Source organism: Plectropomus leopardus, chromosome 4 (assembly GCF_008729295.1).
Source record: "Plectropomus leopardus isolate mb chromosome 4, YSFRI_Pleo_2.0, whole genome shotgun sequence".
In the NCBI taxonomy this organism is placed as follows: Eukaryota; Metazoa; Chordata; class Actinopteri; order Perciformes; family Serranidae; genus Plectropomus; species Plectropomus leopardus.
In genome coordinates, this window is record NC_056466.1 from 9,718,879 (window position 1) to 9,742,823 (window position 23,945).

Genomic DNA, 23,945 nt, shown 5'->3' on the forward strand with positions numbered 1-23,945 from the left:
TTTAAGCATCTTCTTCACTTTCTCTCTCTCTTGCATGTCTAGTTTAAGTGCAGGTTGTTCCTCTTTAACCTCTTTTAACCTCTGCTTCCCTTTTCCGCTGCTGTCACTGAAGGAAAGCAGGATATATTTATAGATGCCTTTTCCTCCACAGACAAACAATTGTGACACCTTTGAAAAGCTGGTGCTGTTTTGGCTGTTCTGCCTTTTAAGAGCTGCATTAGTAGAAGACACATCCACTGCTGCACGCAGCAATTTGCATTATACAGCTGACAAAGATGTTGCCACGTTACTGTCAGCCCCTTGCTATCACTGTGTGAATGTATACAATGATAGCTAAAATTATGGTTTTAAGAATGTCTCGTATGCACATGTAACTTTCTGTGGTGCTGTCGTTCAAAAAGGATTTTGCCGACTTTCTTTGGCAGATGTGGGAACAAATGCCATTCAGGATGGCATTCATTCCAGATAGTACGTTGCCGAGCTGTCTTCCACTTTTCATGCTCATGAGTGCAGCCCCCCCACAGCTGCCTGCTCCTCGTGGGAAGGCAATATGCTTGGCAGAGTGAAATGAAGTGTCACAGCGCACCTCTGACAGGCAAAGTGTCCACCCGCTGAGACATCTTGTTGTCCCTGCTGTGTGCAGGTCACAGCCCTCCTTCCCGCAGCCTCTCTCCATGTCTGTTTGCTCGCTTCCTGTTTTTCATGACATAGCATCTATTTTCCTCACTAATCCTGTGAATGTATGGAGATGCTTCCTGTCTCCTGTGCTGTAAATATTGTTACAAAGTAATAAAGTGCGCTCCCAAACTCTTGACCCCTTGATGCTGCTCATGACCTTGGTTGTAACTTCCAAATGGGTAGACGTGGTTTGGTTCAATTGGCATACTGTCAGAGCGATCAACACTTAGCGTGAATAGATTTCAACCCCTGGGAGCAAGTGAATTAAGCGTGGAGCTCAGAGGTCTCACCAGTGGTGTGCCAAGCCAAATGAAGATCAATATCCTGATCTGTAAGTTCCTGACCCTGACTCATTGCTGGGCTTAAAGGATGGTTATTTCCACCATAAATTACTCTTTCAAGTGGGATTATTCACAAGACAAAGGATGTGGTCAAAGAACTAAAGCAAGCTCATTACTCCACTTAGGACACTTACAGGATATAGATTAAATATTGTTAACACACAGAGTTGGGTTGATTTCTGGTTTTGCCAGTTCAGATTAGTGCATAGCATGAGCATAAACTGGTCTGATTTTACTTAACCAGCATGTGTCATAACAGCTTCTAGCAAATTAAAAAGTAGTCTACATCAGCAGCCTTTGTTGATGATGTCACAAAGCCAAATCCATCTTGTATATCAAATAGGCAATATGCCAATGTGATGATGACCATAATAATTTTTTTTAGAAATGGACTAATGGACATTCATCTTTGCAATTTTTTGACACTGTACCATTTGATTTAGTGTTAAAAAATGTAAGAATTTACCAGGTGGAGTTGGTCTACCAAACAAAAGCTGTTGGTTGCTTTTCGGGAAGTTCAGAATCTGGCATTTATGGGAACTAAAGGTCAGGGTACCTCAGCCTCTATTGTTTTGATTTTGAGCATTTATTATTGTGTGTTGCAAGTCCCCAACTGTATGGAAGTCCAATACTAAATTGCACCTGTACTCCTGTGTGTCCTCTTCCAAACGCTTTACATATGATTTTTGTCTGACCAACTAGTATATATGTAATGACTTCATGCGGTGCTCACTTACCCAGAATCCTCAGCTGAGTTACAGCCCCATGTAGACCAAAGAACATCCAGAGCGGGCGGGAGTTGTCCACACACACCTGCATACCCACATTGGTGCCGTTGTGGCTGAGAATGACCTCTCCTTCCTGGTTGACCAAGAATCCCAGGATGTCACTGCTCTGGAGAGGTGTCGGCACCCGACACACCGCCCAGAACTCCTTTCTGTCCACCAGGGCCTCTGGATTGTAGGGCAAGTCGCTTGGGCGCAGCACTGCCGGGTCACAGGACGTCACACCGTAGGACAATGACCCCGAGCGTGCCGGGCTGGACTTGGTTACTTTGATAAAGACGGTCTCTCCAGTGCGCAGGGGCCGGTTGGTGAAGACCAGAGTGCGTTCCTCTCGTGCATGCTCAGATCGTGCCACCGTCTGCTCATCCAGCGTCTTAATGTGGGCGCCGCGCAGCTGGTGGAAGTGGAGGTCGCTCTCCAGGGCAGATGGCAGCAGAGAGGACTGCTGGGAGTTGATGGAGTTCTGAGGGATGGGGCAGGTGGAGGATGAGGAGGCTGAGGCCAGGTGAAGAGTGTGGCGGTGGGAGTGATTGTGGACGTTACGTCCGTCCTCCTGCTGCAGGTTGAGGTCACACAGGCTGACCGACAGACGGGAGTCGTCAGCTTCACGGCGGAGGGAGGAGGAGCGCACTGTGGTGAAGGAGCGTGGGCGCAGGCAGTCAGGAGGAACAATCTCGCTGTCTGGAAAGAGGGGAGAGAAAAGGAAGAGGGATTGAGACAGGGAGAGAACAGCGGTTAATAGCGCTCTTTCTGTGTTTTGCTTTGATTAGCAATTTGCCCGAGGCCTATAGCGATGAAGTTTGCAGTCTGCTGAATCCCGACTGTGAGCATACAGTTCTGAGAAGAGCTGAATCTGCAGCTAGTCTGACAACAAGATAATGATAAAAAAGAGAGAGCAATTTAACTTCAGTTGCACAAGTTGAATGCAATGTTGGGTAGCTGTAATTACTCAACACTGCTGCAAATGAGAGTGTCAGGAAGTGTATTTAAAGATAACGAAATTAAAGAAAGTAGTCTGATGCTCCTATATCTGCACGCAACTGAATCATCTACAGAAGTTTGAGACAAGAAAATGCTGCATGGTGTCAATTAGCAAAGAACAAATTACTTTCCCGAAACAAAATGTAATACAGGCGTGGATGTGTGAGTGGACGTGTGGGTTGGCTGCATTCCTTGCAATCCATAGTACAGTGTCACTCTAGCGCCAGCCATTTCTATCACCAATACATGTCTCTAATAGCAACAGTGGTCACATGCACTCAAATACACACACAAATGACTCTACCTCTGATAAGCTGCCCTCAGGTCAGCTTACAGTCCCATCCTGCGCCTCGACACGGCGGCTCAAAATAACACCTCTAAACGTGCTCTTGCCTCCCCCCTCCGGGCCTAGTGGCAGGAGTAAAATTAGCCTGTCGTCCTGAGAGACACCCTGCTCACTCTGGGTTTGGGTGGGAGTGGGCTGTCTGGGTTTATGTGTGATGTATGCACACGTGTATTTGTAGGAGTGAAAGACAGAGAAAATAAAAGGTGGACAAGACTGAATGATGACCTCTTCTCCCCCCACACAGAAGGTTATGACAATACCAAGAGACCCTCCTCAGTCAAAGCAAGAGATGGAGGAGAGCAACTGAGACAAAAAAGGGAGGCTGGGGGAAGAATGGAGGATAAAAGACAAAGAGCAGCCGCTGGCTGTCTCTGGAGAGTCTCTCAAGTCCTGGTCAGCCCTGGGCCCCTCTATCTGACCTGGACCTGAGAGCCTGACTCCAGATAAACCTCTCAGCCTCAATTACCAGGGCTGTGGGACCACCGCTAACTGTAAGCTGTAGCAGTGAAAACAGAGCAGCCAAGCCTCTTATGATGCCCTCCCACAGCTGAGAGAGACACAAGCCAAGGAAGATAGATTTGTGACAGCCCTAAAGAAAGCCAACTTTATACTGGCTGAAACAGAAACGGTTTGACTGAGCCCTACAATTATTCCAGAAAGATCAAACTCCACATCTGTGAAGTTAAAGCTACTTATTTTAGAGGCATTTTTTTAAATTGTATTTCTTGAAAATGTCTTAATATCTTGATAGCAATCAATAAATAAAATCTAAAAAAGAAAAGAAAAACAAATAATAACATGATTACATATAATATATAACAATAATAACATGGCTGAATAACATGATTGGAGTTTACCTCTCTGGCAGAGACAGGGCATTCCTATTTGCTGTTCTACAAATGCATATGCATGTGTCCCTTAGGTCCATGTAGAGAAACAAGAAACAAAGACAGACTTATTAAAAAGACAGTGTAAAGGAGAGTGTAAAAGAGACTCTTGCAATAAACCACATAAAATGTCATTAACCTTGGCAAATTGTTTTAACAATGTTGAGAAAATGCTGCTAATCCTGTGTGTCCTCCGCCACATTCCCTGCTGCTACAGACCGCTTTACCCGTTGGAAAGTGGGCTGTAGCTCTAGAGACTGAGAGATATGTACCTTAGTCAACAAAGACAGTGGCTGACATCAAGTGTAATGCTGTAAGTTTAAAATGAATTAGAGATGACAGCGGTCTCCTCAGTATCTGTTCCCCTTGTAGTGACGCATTTGATTTTCTGCATCATCACTGAAACGCTGTCTGATGAGCCCTTGTACACGTAAAGCTGTGATGTTATCACCGCTCCCTCAAAGTCATTTCAGCCGTCAATTAATGTTAGCTGCTAACCCAGAGCACAACGCTTTGTGATTAATGTTTAATGGAACTAAGGCCCTGTAATTGTGCTAATTGATTTTTCACAGAGGCATGAAATGGAAAGGACAGTGCCTTTGGTGCACAGGGCAGCTCCCAGAGACTGCTAATCAACCATTAAACACCTCTCCGCTCAGATGTGTGCAGCCGTTAACTGCGAGTCCCAGAGGCTAGCCGAAGATGACTAGCATGCCGGCCCGGACTTCATCTACTATTTCCTCTGCTATCAATCCCCTGATGGACTGTCGGCCTCCATGAAAACCCTCATCTGAATTTAAGAGGAAGAGCTGTGGAAATGAACAGAGCCTGACGATGTATGGCTGTTAAGTTCTAATTGAACAGCTCAATCTGCCATGCAGTCTGTTTCCTGATTTTATGCCATTTCTTCAGACAAAGAGCCATTTGCTGAAGGGAGGCCTTTAATGAAGAAGAGAAACCTTTATGTGACTTTCAGATGATTAGGGAAGGCCTCTCCTTTGGCCACAGACGGAGTCATGCTAACCGCTCAACCACAAACTGATTGTGATGGCGAGCCGCCGGCGGCTCACTCGACTTATTGAGGGATTTGAATGACATCACCACACTAAATTGTATCTGTGTGTGTCTTCCAGAGCCGGCCATTTCTCCGCTGCCCATCACTCCATCCTAAATTGGATTACGATGGGACAGACTTTGTTGCAAGACCTCCGGGACACGGTGGAGCTGCTGAGAGGATGATGACATGTCTCGGGGGGATAACAGCGGATGGGAGAGAGAACACAGAGAAGAGGTAAAGCCAAGGAAGGAAGGGAGGGACGGCAGCCAGTGACAATGCTGGATTTATGCTGAAAGGAGTCAGTGGAGGCATCCAAAGAACCGCAAATCATCTCGCTTTCTCCATGTGTGTCACTCCAACTCAAACGCGGGATGTGCAAACACAAACTCATACACACAGTAAATTGATTCCTTTGAAAAAAAATCCTTTATCAGCTATTTTCAAAAAGCTTCTCCGAGGGTTTATGTTCCTTTTAATATCCTCCTCTTTCTCGCTCGCTTTTCAAAGAGTAGTCATTTCAAACCCATATTGGCCTCAGTGCCACGTATTCTTCGTTTTTCTTCTTTATTCATCAAACGCTAGTGAGACCAAGGCACTGTATGTACCCCTAATGCTTAGCGTGGAGGACAGAAAGAGGAATGAAAGGACTGTGGAGCATTTACCATGCATTTGAAAAAGTTTGTGTGCACGGGTGTGCGTTTGTGCACTCTGTATCCGTTTGTGACCTCACCAGCTGCTGCCCGCTAATCATGGTGCACCTGCGTTTTTTAGCTGATACAATCCCTTTGTCCCATTGGTCCCTTTCAAATCCACCACTCACAGATGCTCTCTCCTATTGGCTCAGGCCAGAATTTTGCACTTTGAAAGACTGTGTGTGTGTGTGTGTGTGTGTGTGTGTGTGTGTGTATATGCGCGCGTGTGTGTGTGTGTGTGTGTGTGTGAGTGTTCATTTCTCTCATGTAGGAGGACATTGTAATAGGGCCATGGAAGATGCAGCTGCTGACACTGTGAGCCCTGGAGGGGTTGAGGGAAAGGGGGGGGGGGGGCGATCATCACCTGATTCTTCATTTTTGATTGAATTTCAAATGTAGCACCTGTTGGGCTGAACCATTAATTAATTCATGCAGGGGGAGAGTTATGGGTCAGCTCTTTCATTGGGCTATTTAAAAATTGAAACCCATTTGGATAGCTTTTTTTCCCCCTCCCTTCTCGGAGTGTTTTTTTGATTAGAATAATTAAGCACCTGTTGGGCTAATCCATCGCAAATACATGGACAAGGGGAGGAGGGAGCATGGCTGCATGTCTATTTTGGCCCGCACAGGCATTGGCTCGCGCTGTAAATGTTTTTGATTAGGGAATAGCCGCAAAGCAGGTTAGCTAATGCCGTGCATGGGGAGGTGGATAGAGGCAGAGGCTGGCTTAGTGGCTTTGCTAGCCTGAGCAGACGGAACGTGAAAGGGGTTTGAGCCAGTGTTGGAGAGAGAACGGGGGGTGGAGGATTTACTCTGTCTCACGCACACAATCTATCTCACAGGGCTTATCTTTATCCATAGTCTCTGGAGGGCTTCATCTAATGTCGGAAAGGGTGAAGAGAGAGCTGCAAATAGGAAGAGAAAATGAAAAGGGAGAGGGGGACAGAAGGTGTAAAGGGAAGTGTTGGGATCAGCTCAGAAGGCAGAGGGTAGAGATGTTGCAATGAGCAGATAGAGCACTGAGCCAGAGACAGCACAGGGTCTTTGAGGGAGAAAGAGGCAGCGTATAGCTCAGTGAACGACCCAGGGATTAAGAAACGCAAACTGACCGGCCGAGCAAGTGAGAGGCCGAGATATAAACCTGCTAAGAGAGAGAGAGAGGGGGTTGCAGAAACGAGAGATGGAGTCAGAAGGGTCTTTGTGCTAGATGTTTGGGATGTTCTTTATTCCCTGGCGGTGGCCCAATCCCCGGTCCCTGATCAGGCCGGGCAGCTTTGAACCCGGGGCTTTTGGAAAGAGCAGCAGGCTCCCGGGGCGACACATGGCCATAACAAAGAGCCAGGCAAAACGCCCGGTAAGTCACAAAAGCCCTGTCCCTTAGGTCATCGGCAGAATTCAGCATGCGCCGCCCCGCCTCTGCCAATCAGCATGCCAGGGCCGCGGTGTTAATAACTTCCATCATAAGGTTCTTACATTAAAGCCCCCCTGTTTTATTCCTGTGCTCGAGCACCGAGGAAGGCTGATATGAGGTTGATTATTTATTACTGACACCCTCAACACAAGCATGTCCAGCCCTCTGCTATCAATCATATTTATAGAAAACTGGGTTAACTCTTAAAGCTGCACTAATTCACATTTTTATTTTCAAAATGGATCCCTGTGTATCATGAAAGCTGTCGATGAAGTGACTAACACAAGCAGATATGGAGTCAGATCAGTCTCTATATTAATGAAAGCACACAAAATGATTCACAAAAGCTTGCTTGTTTTATAGATAAAACACTACACAAAGATATTTTTCAGTGCACAAAAAATAGTGTTGTATATAAATATATCATAAATATAAATTATAAATACATATTTTATATAAATGTATTTACAATGGACAATTTAGGTATTCATTCCCTGCCTTTTTTTCTCTTTTCAAAACGCATTTTACGAACCTCAGGTTTTGTTTAAGACCTGTATGATCATTTGCGCACTCAGATTTCCTGTTTCATCAGAGTTCTTTCTATTGCTGTTGCCGTGTTCCCAGAATTCAGTACTTAACCTGGTGAGAGCAGTGTTATTATTAACAGTAGGAGAGGCGTGATGGCCAAATCTAAGAAAATATGACCCAAATCCTTTAAATAGGAGCATAATCACAGCACATGCCTAACATGGCTGCCTTATTTTTGAATCGTAATTGCTGACGGTCATCCACTTGCTTAAACTGTGTCAGCATGTGACTGCTGTTGTCAATCTACAATAAAAGTGTATAAGCACAGAACAGTAAATATATGGCTGATACCTCTGGCCGTAATTTGTAAGAAGAGCAGCAATGTCTGGATGTTTCAGAGGATTTCACTGAACATCACACTCTGAACTATTAATAAAATAACTTATTTTTTTCAGAAGAGGAAACACACAGAAAGCTGAGGAAAACAGGAAACTCACAACATAAATCTTGACAAGTTACCTCTAGTTTACCCCCATTAAAAAGTTATCTGCTGAGTTTTTCCCTACTGATAAAGTTCAAAACTGAATTATTTCTTCTGATCTGCTTCTTTGAAGAGGGATTAAGTGAACTGTAGTTTCCAGCCAACATACAGTAATTTAAAATTCTAAACACCAAATCATACAAATCCAGTTTTTTTTCTTTGTTGCCTTTTGAGCTCTCTGACCAACATCCATCATAAATAATATGTAGCAAACTAAAGCCAAAAAACACAACGCTGCTAAATTTGCTTTGGTTGAAGCTGCAAAGTCTTTTCAACACTGAACTACATTTCCTAAATGAGTAAAAGAAAAAAGTCAGATTTACACCAACTCTTCTGCTTTGTGTATTTGTGTTGGAGGGTCCATGTGAGGCGTCAGGATTTGTAAAGTGCTGCTATTAACTGGGAGGCTGAGTCCTGCCAAGTAAAACACCAGTGCCAGTCAAGTGCGCGCAATAATCAAATCATCATTTCGCTGAAAGTAATCGGTTTCTCCCAGAAGTTTGGGAACCCCGGTCTGTCTATCTCTCCGAGCTGGATAACACAACGTGTTCCTAATAGACTTCTGTCAGTCCAGATGACTTCATGTTAGTGGAGCGGAGCCAGAGTGGAGTACGGAGAGAGCCAAAGCACAGTCAGAGACTAAAAGTGCAAAAACAGAAGTAGTTTTGTTCTTTTCTTGCAAATATCCTTTGCAATGTTCCCTGAGAAAACCTGCAATATTCTTTAATTATAAATGTCTAGAATCCAGTAACGTTTAAGAAGTGTTTGTTTCACTGAACACTTTGGGACTTTCATAATTAGGGTTGGGTTTAAGATTTCTCTCATCTCGTCCCTTGCTAAGTTCTTGTAATTGTCATTAGATATTCAGTAAGTTTTTCATGGTAATTAGTCTCCGTGTAGCTGTGGGCTACAGAAAATGCTTTCAACTAACTGACGTGGGAAGAGAAAAGCAAACCCAATTATACCACTGATGAAGGTTGTGCTAATCCACTCACACACTCTCCTGTTCACTCAACCCACTTCTCTCTTACTTCACACCAACGAGCGACAGCTAACATCGCATTTACATGTGGGCCAACACCAGACCAACTGGTTTAATCCAAAAATTTCATATGTCATTAATACGTTAATAGGATAATGCTCTACAGCCGGTCCTGATTGAGTTGCTACTCATGCATAATAATCAAGTCTGAGAGGTTTGTAAAGTTGCTGTTGTAAAATTGGTCGCTACAAGAATCTCCACATATTTAACAGTCAGTGGTGGAATGTAAATTTTCTTTTCATGCCTATTTACACTTTTACTCCAATACATTTCGGAGGGAAATATTATACTTTTTACTCCACTCCATTGTCAGACAGTTTAAGTTACTTAACAAATTAATGTTTTTGCACAAAAGGCACGAAGAGTTTATAAAATATGATGTTTTGTTATTAGTTTAATCATCTAAAACCTTACATAAGTACAGCTGCAAAGATAAGTCAATTAATCAATTAAAATAGTTTTTTAGGTGGTTTTTTTTTTCATTTTTCATTATTTTAACAATTTATATTTTTGGGGTGTTTTTTTTTTTTCTTCTTTTCTGAATCATTTTGAGGTTAATAGGTGTTTATTTGTGTGTTTGTTTGTTTTAGTGTCTATGCACTGGTTACTTTTACTTTAGATACACAAGTACTTTTTTCCTGATTATACTTATGTACTTACTTTTACTTAACATTTTCAGTGCAGCACATTTACTTGTAACAGAGTATTTTCACAGTGTGGTATTAGTACTTTTATTAAAATAAAGGATCTGCATTTTTCTTCCACCTTTGATAATAAGTAGCATTTGAAATTTTCTACCTTTGCTTTTCTTTTGTACTGAATATCTGGATTTCTTGGCTCCAGACTGCAAAATATTCAACGCTAAATGCTGCTTGACAAGGCCTACATTTTATTTTGACACCTAGACAAATTGTGCTTGATCGCCACTTCCTACACCTGTAAAATCAGCAACCAGTCTGAACACATTCAGGTAAAAGCCGCTCGTCTACCGAACCAGCCGGAAAACTACACGAAAACACATGAGGGATGTCATTTCTATCAGAGATGGCATCCTTCACTTTAGCCCTGCCAACGTTGACATGTTGTGAAAGGTTCAAACAGGACGACCCTGCCTCGTGCGCTGACACGCTGTCAGAGATAAGCCAGCTCTTCTGACACATCTTGTGAAAGACGTAAACAAAGCGTCTGGGCCTGCTGCGCCTTCATCCATCAAGGCTTCACACATTGTTTTACTCTCGCCAAAGCACTTCAGTTTCCAGTTTCACCAAGCACACATCTGCCATCTTCACACAAAAGCAAATTTCTACAATCAAAAGAGATTGTCCTGCAAAATAAACACAAAAGAGGAGATTGAGGTATTGAGGTATCACATATGGAGGTACAAGAGGGAAGAGCACACAGTTCTGCATGGTATTTCCTGGTTGGTCTGTTGAAATTTTAAAAAATGTCCTCTCATTACTACAACAGCTCTGCCAATCATCTGGAGTGACAGCAAACATTGTTGCTTCCTGATGGTGCAACGGGACCTTATTCTCCTGACAAGAGCTACTGTGTAATTCAATCCATCACGTGAGCAAAATCTCTCATAACACCGCGGACATCAGAAGTTCTCCGGTGTTCCCGCCGTGGCGTGTTAACGCAGCCTTCCTGATGGACTACAGAGATAGCCTCTCTTCCAGGACACCGGGTTTTGTATGAACTAAATTAACTGCTTTGCTTCTTTGGGGTGACAGCAAGATTGGCAAAGCCCGTCTCTGATTCAGCCTGGTTGAAAGGTGTTAGCAGCCTCAAGGCTTAGCAATCAGACTTTATTCTCTTGTCCTTCAGGGAAGTCCCACAGGGCCCCTCTTGATTAAAGCTCCACTGTGACTGACTCATACAATCTGAGTCCTGCTGGCTTCATAACAGCTGGAATTACTCAGTAACTCAGCCTCCTTCCCGGTGTCAAGTAAAGTTCTGCTTTGTGCATGTGTGTGTGTGTCCATTTGAGAGTGACAGCTAACCTTAGGAACTGGGACACGGGTATATATTAAACAACCTTTTCTCGCTTGTTGGATTTCAAGCCTATGGGGACGGCTTCAGTCTGCCCCAAAGATTATCCTGCCAAACCTTTGCAATATTGTATTTGCCCAGTTCACGGCCAGGTGCAGTCAATCACCTGCTACCTCGGGCACCTGAGCGAGGCGCCACTGCATCTGACACCTTTTCTTTGTGGCAGAAGCACATAACCATGGATTTGCTCAAGTAAACTCGCGCTTTTGTTTATGGAGTCACTGCCGATGCCACGTCATTTTTTTTTCCATCTCAGCTTCATTAGAAATTTGGAAGGTGGGAGGGGAAACTCTTAAATTGCTGTCATAAGCTCACAGGGGTGTGAAACCACAAAATCTTCCCCGCCCCCCTTGTTCTTGTCATGTATACCCCTGATGCATCCTTTGGGGGGGATTATCACATGACACAGCTCCTATTTCAATCTTTCTGCATCAAAGCCAAGTCATCCTTTGCTTTTCTACATCTGCTCTGACCTCAGAACAGCCTCAGGATGCTGGACAGATGATACATCTCAAAATACAACAGCAGATGCATGACGTTGCTCTGAACATGTGTTAAAGAGGAAACAATCAATATTTCATATTAACAATGGATCATAGGACTACTCGTTTAGTATGGGCGGGCAGGGGACTGTTATTATCAGCTCTGATTAAATGCTCATGATTAGCATTATCCATCTGATTAAAGAGATGCTAATCAATTTTTTTATATTGAAATGGGTCAAAGACAATGTGCAATGCAAAATGGGGTCATTCATAGAGACAAATAGAGTATTATTACCCTCATCTGCAGTTCTCCCTAGTTTTAAGGAACATTTTAGCATTTTCTCCTTTGTTTTGGTTGTCCTGCTTGCACAAGTACCATTTTTGCTCACACTTACTGCTCTTACTAGCAGCAAAAAGCTACCTGTACCCACTGTACCCTTTCTATCCAGCACCAAAGAGCAGACAAAGTTAGTGACTAGCTTGTGCATGGGGCCGGGGTGGTTTAAAAAGTTACAATACGGGTACCAGACAGTACCAGTTCCCTTTAAGTGATACTGATCCCAATATTGTACTTATTTCAATACCCACAATGTGAATGGAGTGGGGTGTAGTACAGCAATACTTTCAAAAGTTTTGGTGGCATTCCTGCATGCTGAAATACCAACTGTATAGGCTACAACCCATACTGCTGCTGTTGCAGAAGTGCGAGCTCCACGCCGGAGACAGTTGCTGAGATTCAGCCTGCCCACTCAAAGTGACAGGGCTAACTGTTGGCGTCACACAGCCCTTAACTTATGGTTTTTAACAGGTTTAATGACAAAGTTGAGTTGTTTTGGTGTTGGTGTCAGTTTTTTGGGACCTTTCAGTGGGTACCCAGCCCTACTGGATTACATGAAAAAGTAGCTAAAGAGGGAAAGGTTCTTTAAGAGTTGGTGGAGAACAGAGCAGCTAAAAGAAAAGTGAATATTGGATTTACATTTATCAAATGGACACCAATTAGACTCTAAGTTAATGCTCATGTTGCTCCATGTCTGCATTTTTAATGTATGAGTTGTCTTGAGCTCCATATTAATTTTGTCCTGAGTGAGGACAAAAAATACAATACATTTTCTGTTGTAAGAGCAGAAATGGCAGAATAACAGTGTGTGAGCTCCTGTGAAAAGACTTGTCTTCTGCTTGTCTAACCATTAGTCATAACAAAGAAAAGCACCCGCATGCTCATTAAAAAATGTGCACCAAATAGAGCACATACTGTACTGACAGCTGAGAATACACAGGGTCCATTTAATAACATGGATGACCTAAAATGAGCAACAAACTGCAACAGCTGGATGAAGAATATCATGTGATATGAAGGCAAGTAGAACATCTGATTACAAGGTGTGTGCGTGTTTGTGTGGGCAAGTTTATGTGTGGCACTGTCCCTGCTGCATGGAGACACTAGAAACACCAGAGGTCCCCTGTTAATTTACATTACGGAAGGCCTTCATACACAAGCTGTAGAAGTACTGCTTTGAGCGAGAAACTTAATCCACCATAGAATTTTAATTCAATCTTTATGTTGCAAGGATTATAGTATTTCCAAAAAGGCACAATGAATAATCTCACTCTGTGTTGAAAAATGCTGAAATGGAGAGAATAGAAATGTTTGAAAAGAATAGCAGTATAGTTTCTGGATGAATGGAGGTTTTGAATGTGAGTGTAATAAGGCTCTAGGTTAAAGTAGAAAGGGGTTTAAAGACAACAATTGTAAAAAAAAAAAAGTAATTAAAAAAACATTTTCAGCAGCAGCTCATGCTTAATTTGCACTAAAATGACTATATAAGTATTGAAAGATTTCAAATTAATAAAAGTAATGAAGAAAATGCTGCATTTTTACCACTATTGCTACATGTTGTTGACATCAGTTTTCTTGTGTTGAATTAAGACACCCTTCACAAGAATGTAAATGTATATTTCTTATTTTTATTCTATTTAGATTTTGTTTTTGAGGTCATTCCCTGTTTTGTTCTTTTCTTTTTGTTCTTTTTCTTAAGTGAATTTGAGGTAATTCTCTTGTAACTTTTAACAAATTTTCATAAGCATTTCTTGTTAAGTTGCTAATTGCCTTCTTTTCACATTTTTGAAAGAAATCGAGCCAATTTGCTTAGATTTCAAACGGTTAACTGAGAATCCTAGGCTGAAAAAAAAAAACAACAGCTCCTCAAATGGCAGATAAAATAAGGAGAGAAAGCGAGGGAACGGCCTCAGATGTGAAAGCCCAGGGGCTTATCTGAGGATAGAGAAAGGTTCATGAAGCGTTGCACATAGAAACATGATGCACAGAACTGACACAATTGGCCATTCGGCTTCACAAACGGCCATGTCTAGTCTGGGTGATGTATTTCTATCTCAACCTTCGGTGGCGTTCCAGCCCTCTGAACAGGCCTCTGTTTGTGGGGGCAGATGTCAGTCAGTTGGCCCCCTGAGGAACATGAGCACTGCTCTGTAGGCAACCCTGCATATGGCCTGGCTGTAAAAAAGACAGTAGAAATGACTTAAGTAGGGCTAAGGAGAAGCCCGCTTTTGATTGAAATGCCGCTTGGAGCAGTGTTTCATAGGGGTCAGACATCTCTCAGAAAGATGCATTACAGAGACTTCAATCAGAGCAAACCTCGGGGTGGTAAGCTCGACCAGCGGGCCTCTACTATTTGATATTTGAACCATTTTATGCATGTCCCATTATCTGATTCGTTTGTTTTTTCCCCATCTGCAAACCACAATTTATCAGGACAGACTACTGAATATGGCAACAAGACTTTGAGTTATGTACTATAAGTCGCATTTGTCATGATGGGAAAGACAAACACAGAGGAGGGAAAACAAAGAATATGGGCTCCCTTGTACTCAAGACACCAAACATCCACCCCCACCACCCTGAAGGTATCAATCAACACAGCGCACAATCAATTGTGCTATCTATGGGACATGTGACCCCTGGTCTATTTTTACAACAGCAGAGGGGATGACAGCACTGAATCTCCTCGGAGAAGAAATATGTGTATACATTCTCCCACATCAAAGCCTGGGCTACACTACCCTGGCCTATGTCTTTGTGGTATGCATGCTAAGCTACCCAGCATACTTTGATAATGCACAGCAGCCCCACCATCATTGCTTTTGTGTAAACATAGGGCCAGATATTGATCATATATAGACAGCCTTTGTTCAGTGTAATTCTATTGCTTCATGGAAATAATGCTTGTTTACAGTAAACATGTGGACAAAAGGAAACCTGCTTTGCTATCTGCAAAAAGGATCAAAATTGTTTATGTTTTGGTAGCATGTGCCAAAATACTTGAAACTGACATAACTGATTAATTTAACACCTAGGAGTCAGGGCTAAAATCGGTACAGCACAAAATCTGGATATTTTTGCATGGCAATATATAAAAAGATGCCAAGAATCTACTTTTTATTACACAATACTTCTATACTTCTAGAAATAAAACAAACAAACAATTGCTTTCTCAGTCTAAAAGATACAGTTTATTGCTATAAATATGACTGAAGTGAGATGAACAGACTCAAAACTTTGTTTTACTTATTTGTTATGATAGATGTTGACCAAGTTCATCTTAAAAGGTAAAATGGTTTTATTGCAATATATGTTATCAAAATAGTCGCAACACATTTTAAATTGCAATAATATTATATTGTGGCTGAAGTATCATTATAAAATCAGATTTTGGGGCCTCTGATGAGTCCCACCCCTACTAATGACAGATTGAAAATGTGCATAAAAACATTTTTACCGACACTATATATCAAACAAAAGCCAGAGACTGTAACGTATTAAGATATTTGAAGGCAATACTTCTGTTAAAAAAAATCAAAACGTTTGATTGTTAGCATGTGAGTTGTCTCTCTATTTAGCTTAAGGCTAAACTGGCTAGACTGCTATTTAGCTCAAAGATTATGTGTCAAACTCTTGACGCAAGCTTTCAAGCTGCGTACTAAAAGAATGTTGTCTGGCTGGTAATATTACGTCAGATCCCCCTCACAGTTGAGTTGAAGAATATGAGCTTTTGCCATCACACAGAAGATTCATTTCCCTATTCCAACAAAATGAGCATGTAATACAGGAAAACCTGATTAAAACAGGAGATAGACTCCTTTCCCATTGCCAGTAGACTAGAGCCACTTGTGTGTTCTGTCTGTTCAAAGTCATAGACAGGACAAAAAAAGGTTAGTAATCAGAAGAAAGCAGCATGGAGGCCAGTGAAAATGTTGTGGTGGCTACTATTTGAAAATATCTTGTACTTATTTAGTCTCTTTTTCAGTTGCTGCCAACTAAATTCGGATCATTCTGTAAGTGGAAATGTGTGTAACAATGTTGTGTTTAACAGTGTGTTTCTTGCAATTTTATTCATACAGTACAGAAACTTTCAAGTCATTTCATCTTGGTTGCTATTACCTCTCTAGCATGAAAAATCACTAAATGGTAAGCTGTAGGTGAACAGCCTCACACATGTCAACGAAAGTGAAAGTTATCCCCATTGTAGATGCCTGTGTAGTTAGCTATAATGACTGCAAAGAGATAGTTACCTTATCATATTCTTTTATAAACCCTCTTGTATACTATTCTGCTAAACCCTTTCCCGTTCATATTAGTCAGTTAATGAAATGACCACAAACTAAATGCCACACAGTAAATGTGGTGCTTTCAGGTCCCCAGAGGATCTGGGTCCCCGAGGCAGTCGCGCCACTTTGCCAGTTTGGTGATTCAGCTCTGCATTTTATGCTTCTTCAACCATCTTACCTAGCAGCTGCACTCCGCGGGTCAGACCGTAAACATCAATGAGGGCCCAGAGGGGCTCAGCTGTGCGGACTCCACTGAAGAACAGCATGGGACTGGACTCGTTAATGCGGTAGAAGACTCTGCCTTTCTTGTCGACCCAAAAGGCGATAACATTGCCCTCGTTGGCAAACTCTTCAGGCAAGGCCTTAGCCCAGAAGCCACTCTGAGACACCAAGTCAGGGCAGGCATACTTGGGCAGGTTGTCAGGGTTTATCCTGGAGGGGTCTTTGGCGGTGAAGCCCAGACGGAGAGCCCCGCTCCAGCAACACTGCTTTTTAGTTATCTGGGGAGAAGATGGATGGAAGGTGGCTGTAATATTTTGAAAATATATGCTTATTTGCTAGAAAACTGATACAAAAAGTGTAGACTACCATTTGACATAAGGCTGTAAATCACTGACTCCACATGGTTTTCATGCAATACAAACAGTTTAGTTTAATATTTAGTGAGGAACTCTACATTCAGTGGTGGAATTCTGTTCCTTTACTTAGGTAAAAGTACTAAAACCACACTGTAAAAATACTGTGTTACAAGTAAAAGTGCTACATTGAAAATGTTACTTAAGTAAAAATAAGTAAGTATAATCAGGACAAAGTTCTCAAACGTATTAGAAGTAAAAGTACCTGATGCTGAAAAAGTCTAAAAAGTGAAAATTATTTTAAAGAACAATAGAAAAAAATTACAGCCCGAACTAAAAATTATTAAAAAGTATAAATAAAAATAGAAAACACAATTATTAAATAATTAAACAATTTAATTATTAGCAAGAATCAGATTTTATAAAATCTTATGTTTTTACGCAAAAATCTCAATATGTAAAGTAACTAAAGCTGTTAGATAAATAAATGTAGTGAAGTAAAAAATAAAATATTTTCCTGTAGTGGAGTAAAAAGTAGAAAAGGAAGAGTGTAAAGGTACTTTCCACCACTGTCCACATTTTAAGTGTAAACTGAAGATAAAACCAGTGCAATAGTTCCCAGACTTCTAGGAGCTCTGACATCAAATACCTTGAGGCGGACTTGCTCATAGAGCGCTATGGGCCTGTTGCTGAAGGTGATGGCATTGCAGAAACTGGCCTGCCTCTTGACTATCTTCTGTGCAAGGTCCATGACGATTTGGGATCCCTTAGCGTTTGGGTGGAAGAGGAGTGGGCTGATGGGAAAGGGCCCGCCCATGCTGCCATACTGGATAGGCAGGCACCTCTTGGGTTTGTGGTGGCATCGGTGTGACGTGGATGGGAATGGGCCACCGAGGGAGTCTGTGGTGGAGAGAGAGAAATGAAGAGCACAGAGAGAGTTGAGCTTTACTGTGAAACAATGAGTCCTAATTAGGAGCAGGAGGTTAGGTTTAGTCACTATAATTAGTGTCTGATGTTATTTGTTTCAAATTTGATGAAAAGCTCTGCATCGCAGAAAACAACATCAGATATTGTGGCATAATCTAAGATTTCTGAGTTCTTGCATTTGGGGTTCTTGGTTGATTATTTGTGAGCAATGGAGTAATGAGCTAATCAGCCATAATCACACTGGGCCCTACAGGGTGAATAGCAAATCTCTATGCAGGTCCAGATTGCAACACAAGACAGAAATTAGGCTCTTCAGTTTTGCACATGCTGAACTGTTCCCAGACAAACAGCCCCTTAGAAAGCCAAAAGGACAAGATGGTCCACGTCGACTGCGAGCCGTTCAGTTGGACATCTGTCAACAAAAATCTGTACGAGAAGCTTTGCACTGGCAGTGTTAACATACCACATACATATTAATTCAATGATCCATTGTTTGGCTATATTGATTAATTAAGAAAACATACCATTAAAACTGGGTTTGGTGGTTCTGAAGGTATTTGAAATAAATATAAAGTACAACCTTTTAAAGTTGAATGTCTTTCCTCTAAATCCTAAAACATAAAACCTCCTAAGTCCTCCCATATTTTGTACCACCCCCTCCTTTTTTTAAAAAATAACGTACAGTCCCTAAATGTTGCCAGTTTTCTCTGCCAGTTTCACCTAATTTTACCATCCTGCATCACTGATGTAAAATTAGACTTGACAAGTTGAAAGAAAGTGGGCACAACAGGAAGATAAATTAAACCATCTCAACACAAAGTACTGGAATGCTCAAAAGTGAAAACTTCTGGAAATCATTTAGCATCCCAGAATGATGATATATAACAAATTGAAGGAGTATCAGATGGTGGAATTTTTAGGATTCTCTGTCAAAGCCAAGGACTGAAGCTCGCTCTCAGACTACTAAATCAGCTATTATAATCTGGCAGTAACCCGCTCTGGAAGATCTGTGAAATTACTTCAATACGTGTTGTTTCTAGTGGCTCCTTAAGTGCTGTGGTCATCCCCCTCTCAGCCACTCACACCCAGACTCCATTCAGACAAATGTACTTGCATGCATCTTATTATCAAGTCAGTCAAGCCGTACTATGCACGTTGGAAAGAAATGATTTGGCTGGTTAGTATTAATGGAGCGGCCGCCTTTGTACAAGAATAATGTCTTTTAGAAATCTCTAAAATCACATTATTTACCATAGCCAGAGAGTAAAAGTACCCAATGAGGGAAAATCTAAAAACTCAAAATTATTTAAAAAAAAATAGAAAAAAAACACCCCCAAAACTTTCTAGAACTATCTATTACAACTACTTTCCCCCTTAAACTCAATTTTATATAAAAGAAAATAGAAATAGACTTCAATGTTTATCAAAATAATTCTAGAATATTGTCTCAAAAAATTTCCAAAATCACACCATTCATCATAACCAGAAACTGTGGAATACGGTTTCATGGCGGAGGGAGGGTCATTCATTTTTACTCCCAGTCACTCAGAGAAGCTCAAGGACAAATATAGCTCCAGGGTGAGCTGAAGTCTGATTAAAAAAAAAAAAAAAGTGCAGTCCCGAATAGTAGATGACATTACCATTCAAAGTTCTTTATTTTTCCTTTTTGCTGCCCTACCTGACAAAATTTGCAACCACAGGTTAAGTAGCTCCTTCACACAAGGAGAAAACCCAGACAATCTGGGCAATTACTAGACATTACTAGAAAATTACATAAAATAATAAAGAAAAGAGAACTGTATTTAATATATTCTATTTAGTTTCTTAGAAACAATACATAATCACCATTGCAACATTGTCATGTATACTCGATATTACCATCCTGTCATTCTGTTTATTTTTCCCATGCCATTCAGAAAGTGTCTTCCTTTTACTGTCTGCCTGAATCCATGTGAACACAACATTAGTGATCCACATCTCACCTGGATATTTAATATTCAGCAGAGTACTGCATCCAAGCAATAGCGAAGTGATTGCAGGTTAAGAGATAGTCTCATTCCCGGCTCAGAGCACTACATGTCTCCCAGCTGTGTTGCATTATGGGCGATTCAAGCTTCTATCAGAGGAGAAATTGGTATGTCTGTCTCCTCTTTGATTGATTTCTCTTGCTATGATATACTGGCTAGAAAGAGACCATACACTCTTCCAATCAGGGGAACTGATACATCAGCATAAACATCAGCAAAACCCGATGTTTACCCTGATGTATCAGTTACTTGATTTTTTTTCTCCAATCAAACTCCAGTCAGCTATGCTGCGTATATTACTGCAACAAATGTTTGGCCACCTACCATGGGAATAAGAAAACAGAGTAAGGGAGACTTTATAAGCACACCAGGTAGGTGCAAAAGCTATTAAAAACAGCGTAATGAACAAAAGGTAACGCCTGCACATTGATTCCATGCTACAAAAGATTAATAAAGACAGTGTTGTGATCCTACTTGTATTTTTGGCAGGTCAAAATGTTTGAGAAGAGGAAACCACACCTATATTTATACATAGTGCACAACAATAGGCTGACAAGCGCTATGGTGGCAGGTGTGGTTTATTTTCCAAATCAGTGGTTCCCAACCTGGATGTCTCGACCCCCAACAGGGGTCACCAAAGCTTCATTATGGGTCACAAGGACCATCAGTCAATTTTGGAGCATTGGTGAGTGTCCCTGGCCTTAGTTGCTGCACTTTTGGCCCTTGTTGACCCTCTTTTGGCCTTTTTCCCGCCAATCAACATGTTGAATTGGCAGTGGACATGGTGAATGAAATCACTCTGATTGGTTTGTTCAGTTCAGCACACAAGAGGAGAAATAGAAATGATGAAATGTAAACAAAGGGCTAAAGTTATGAGGGAATGAGGTCGAAACAAACTTGTTATATAAGGTAAGATTGTTTTTCTTTAGCTATTAAGTAGAAATGTTTCCTGGTGGTTTGTGTTATTGTTTACTGGTATGGAGACGTATGTTTGTGCAACTTTTTAGCTGAAACACGGCGATTTGAGACAACGCAGCATGCGGCTTTAACAGCCGGTAGTTCTCTGATGTCGGTTTGGTGTGTCTGGACCATTACAAGACAACTTTTTTTCTTTAAATGAAAAGAAGGCCTTTATAGCTGCATTTTAATCTAATCTGCAAAGAAAACTAAACACTTTCAAAGTGTAGATTATTATTCAGATGTAAATAAACAAATAAAAAATCTCATAGGAAAAGGGCCTGAACTCAAGCTATATTCACTGAACCTTCTTTCAGCTAACAGCCTCTTCCTGTACTTATATTAAACAAAAAGCTGAAAGAACAAATGTCGGGGAAGAAGAAAACTCTAAATTTGTCAATAAGAGGCTTATTATGTATTTATGATTGTAAACAAAACAAAACAAAACATGATGAAGACGGAGAACTGCATTTCTGATGCAATATTTAGAGAAAATAATCTCCTCAGAATTCATCCAAGTCACTTTACACAAACATCCAGCATTTCTGGTGTTCACAACTGATAATAAACAACTAATAAAAGTACACAGAAAAAAAGAACATAAGAAAGTGGACAAGAAAAGCATCAATATATAAGGTATATGACTGCTTCTAAAAGTATTATAATGGTTATAAAGATTTCTTAATTCCTACTTATGTCAGGTGCTCACTTACAAAAATAAACATCTATTTTTGAAAATGTCAAAGTGAAATTACAGGTAATATTCAGTTTATGGAGCTTTGGACTCACTCTATACCCACTGTCATAATCACAGTAGACAGTTTGACAAACAGATGAAAGCTAACACTGTAGCAGCAGCAGATGTCCCATGGAGTCCTGATAAGACTCTAAACCAGCACACTTTGTGTTTTCTCTCTTCATTGTCTCCGTCCTCTCCATTTCATCTGTGTTTATCGTGTAATGACCCTTCCAGTTTTTCACCCCGTGCGCGTGTCTACCGTTCAGTCTGGCCCCAACCTAAGAGCACTGTTGTGGTCTTTTGTCTTAGGCGGAGCCACAGGAGAGCAGTTGTTGAATGTGGTGCACATGGTCCTGGGCAGATTGAGCTGAATGCATTACCGGGCTCTAAAGAGGCGCAGCTGCTGCGGAGGGAAACAGGCTATGTGTGAATTCATGTTCCTTAGCAACCCCTCGTATCTAAAGGTCTTGATCAGCGCACTCTTTCACTCTGCGGCTATCAGCGAGGATACAACAGATGCCTTTTGTTTACTCAGACACGACAAATGATATTTATAGTCTCAGACTGTAGCGTTTTGCGACTGAGCTTGTGTTTCTGAGAATCCATTAAAAAAAAAAGAATAAGATTACAGAGCAAAGCTAACTTCTTTCTTTATTTGTATCATTTTGATAGATCTCTTTTAAGCCTCTTTCCTCTTACAGAATATCTCCACGAACAATGCGAATAGTATTTGTTTGTAGTTCAATGGCAGGATATACTGATTCACACCCTGTGACGAATGGGTCAACTGCTGAGCAGCTACACCAGATTCAATAGAAATTCTAGTGTCTTCAGGAGCTTTGTGACATTTTGACCCTTCCTGTTATTCAAGTTTACATGTACGGTAAAGGAAGAGTGTGGTTTCTATGTTTGACCTTAATTACATTGACAGTAAATACAACCTTAATGGTTAACTCTCACCACACCTAACCTTGTTTCCAGCTGCAGTATTGACATATTTTTAGCAAAAAAAACAAAGAAAAACAAAAAAAGAAAGACCAGTTGTGCGCTAAATGCACAACATTGGCAGACAACTTAGCAACTCGCTAGTGAACACAGTGGAATATTAACCAGATAAACAGACAGATACTTCCTTATGTTGGTGGAGAGCAAAACAGAGCTAAAAGGAAAGACATTATTGGATTCACGTTAAAGGGATAGTTTGGACTTTTGAAGTGGGGCTACACATATAAAGAGTACTTATCCATAGTCATTGTATTACATACAGTATATGCCAGCAGGCCCCCAGTTTGGGGAGGTGGCAGGAGTGCTGACACAGAAGCTAGGCAACATACTGCTGTGCTCTATCAGTTTAATTAATATTAAGATTTTTTTTTTTAAAGAAGCAAAAATATGTTTTGTTGCTGTCCCCTCCACAGCAGTGCATTACTTTCATATTGTTCTCATCTACTGTATGTAATGCACTGAAAAGTTCTTCATACAACCTCTTTTCAAAGGATCCAAACTATCCCTTCAGTCAGGTGAAAAGACACTTGACTGACAGACAATGAATGCTTTGTTGGTCATGTCTGAAAATAATAATACATCAGTGCTGTTTACAGCTTGTCCCAAATCAATTAATATTGCTTTGTTTTGCAAATTATTTTCTACTCTTAAATAAATTGAGGGAGTTATTAATATTCAGGCTGATAGCTGCTTTGCAAGTGCACACCAGGTAAAAAAAAACAACAACAAAAAACAGTGCAGCTTGAAGCAATATGCTAGTCATACTGTTTAGTTAAAACATGCTAAGGTGGAGAGGAAATTTATTTATTTCACTAATATCTCTTCACTCATTTCAAAATATTTTTTATAAGGCTAAATATTTCTCCAAAGTTTTTTAAACATTATTTTTAACAATACTCGTTAGTCTACATTACTTTTCTTTTACACTCCGCATAATTGCTTATTTTGTCCATTCTGCCTTTTTTTCACGGCAGGCATTGGCTTAGTTCCAATAAGTGTGCCAGCAAACGCTCCCTATGAGCCAGCATGCACAATACCAGGGCCTACCCTTAATGGAACGCAGCCATCATTGATATCGTTAAATACACCTGAGCGTCTCCTGCTAGCTTGCAGTGATTTTTTACCTTGCTGTCATCTGTTACCGGTGACCGGTGTTTTTCTCAAGGATGTATCTGAGTAAATGTGGAGTTAGGCACAGTTTATCCACCGGATATCCATCGCTTCATTAGTAATCTGACGCGTGTAGCCTGTCAACAAAAATCCAGT

General features: G+C 41.1%; 1 protein-coding gene across 1 annotated transcript in view; it reads right to left on the reverse strand.

Annotated features, from left to right (window-relative positions):
- Window positions 1–23,945, reverse strand: part of neurl1aa (neuralized E3 ubiquitin protein ligase 1Aa) — a 48,344-nt gene that overhangs the window by 10,648 nt on the left and 13,751 nt on the right. Inside the window, exons 2-4 of the mRNA XM_042485878.1 lie at window positions 17,674–17,924; window positions 16,628–16,949; window positions 1,757–2,485 (exon numbers count right to left, since the gene is read on the reverse strand). Coding sequence (XP_042341812.1) covers window positions 1,757–2,485; window positions 16,628–16,949; window positions 17,674–17,924 — 1,302 coding nt within the window. The remainder of the gene's footprint in view (window positions 1–1,756; window positions 2,486–16,627; window positions 16,950–17,673; window positions 17,925–23,945) is intronic.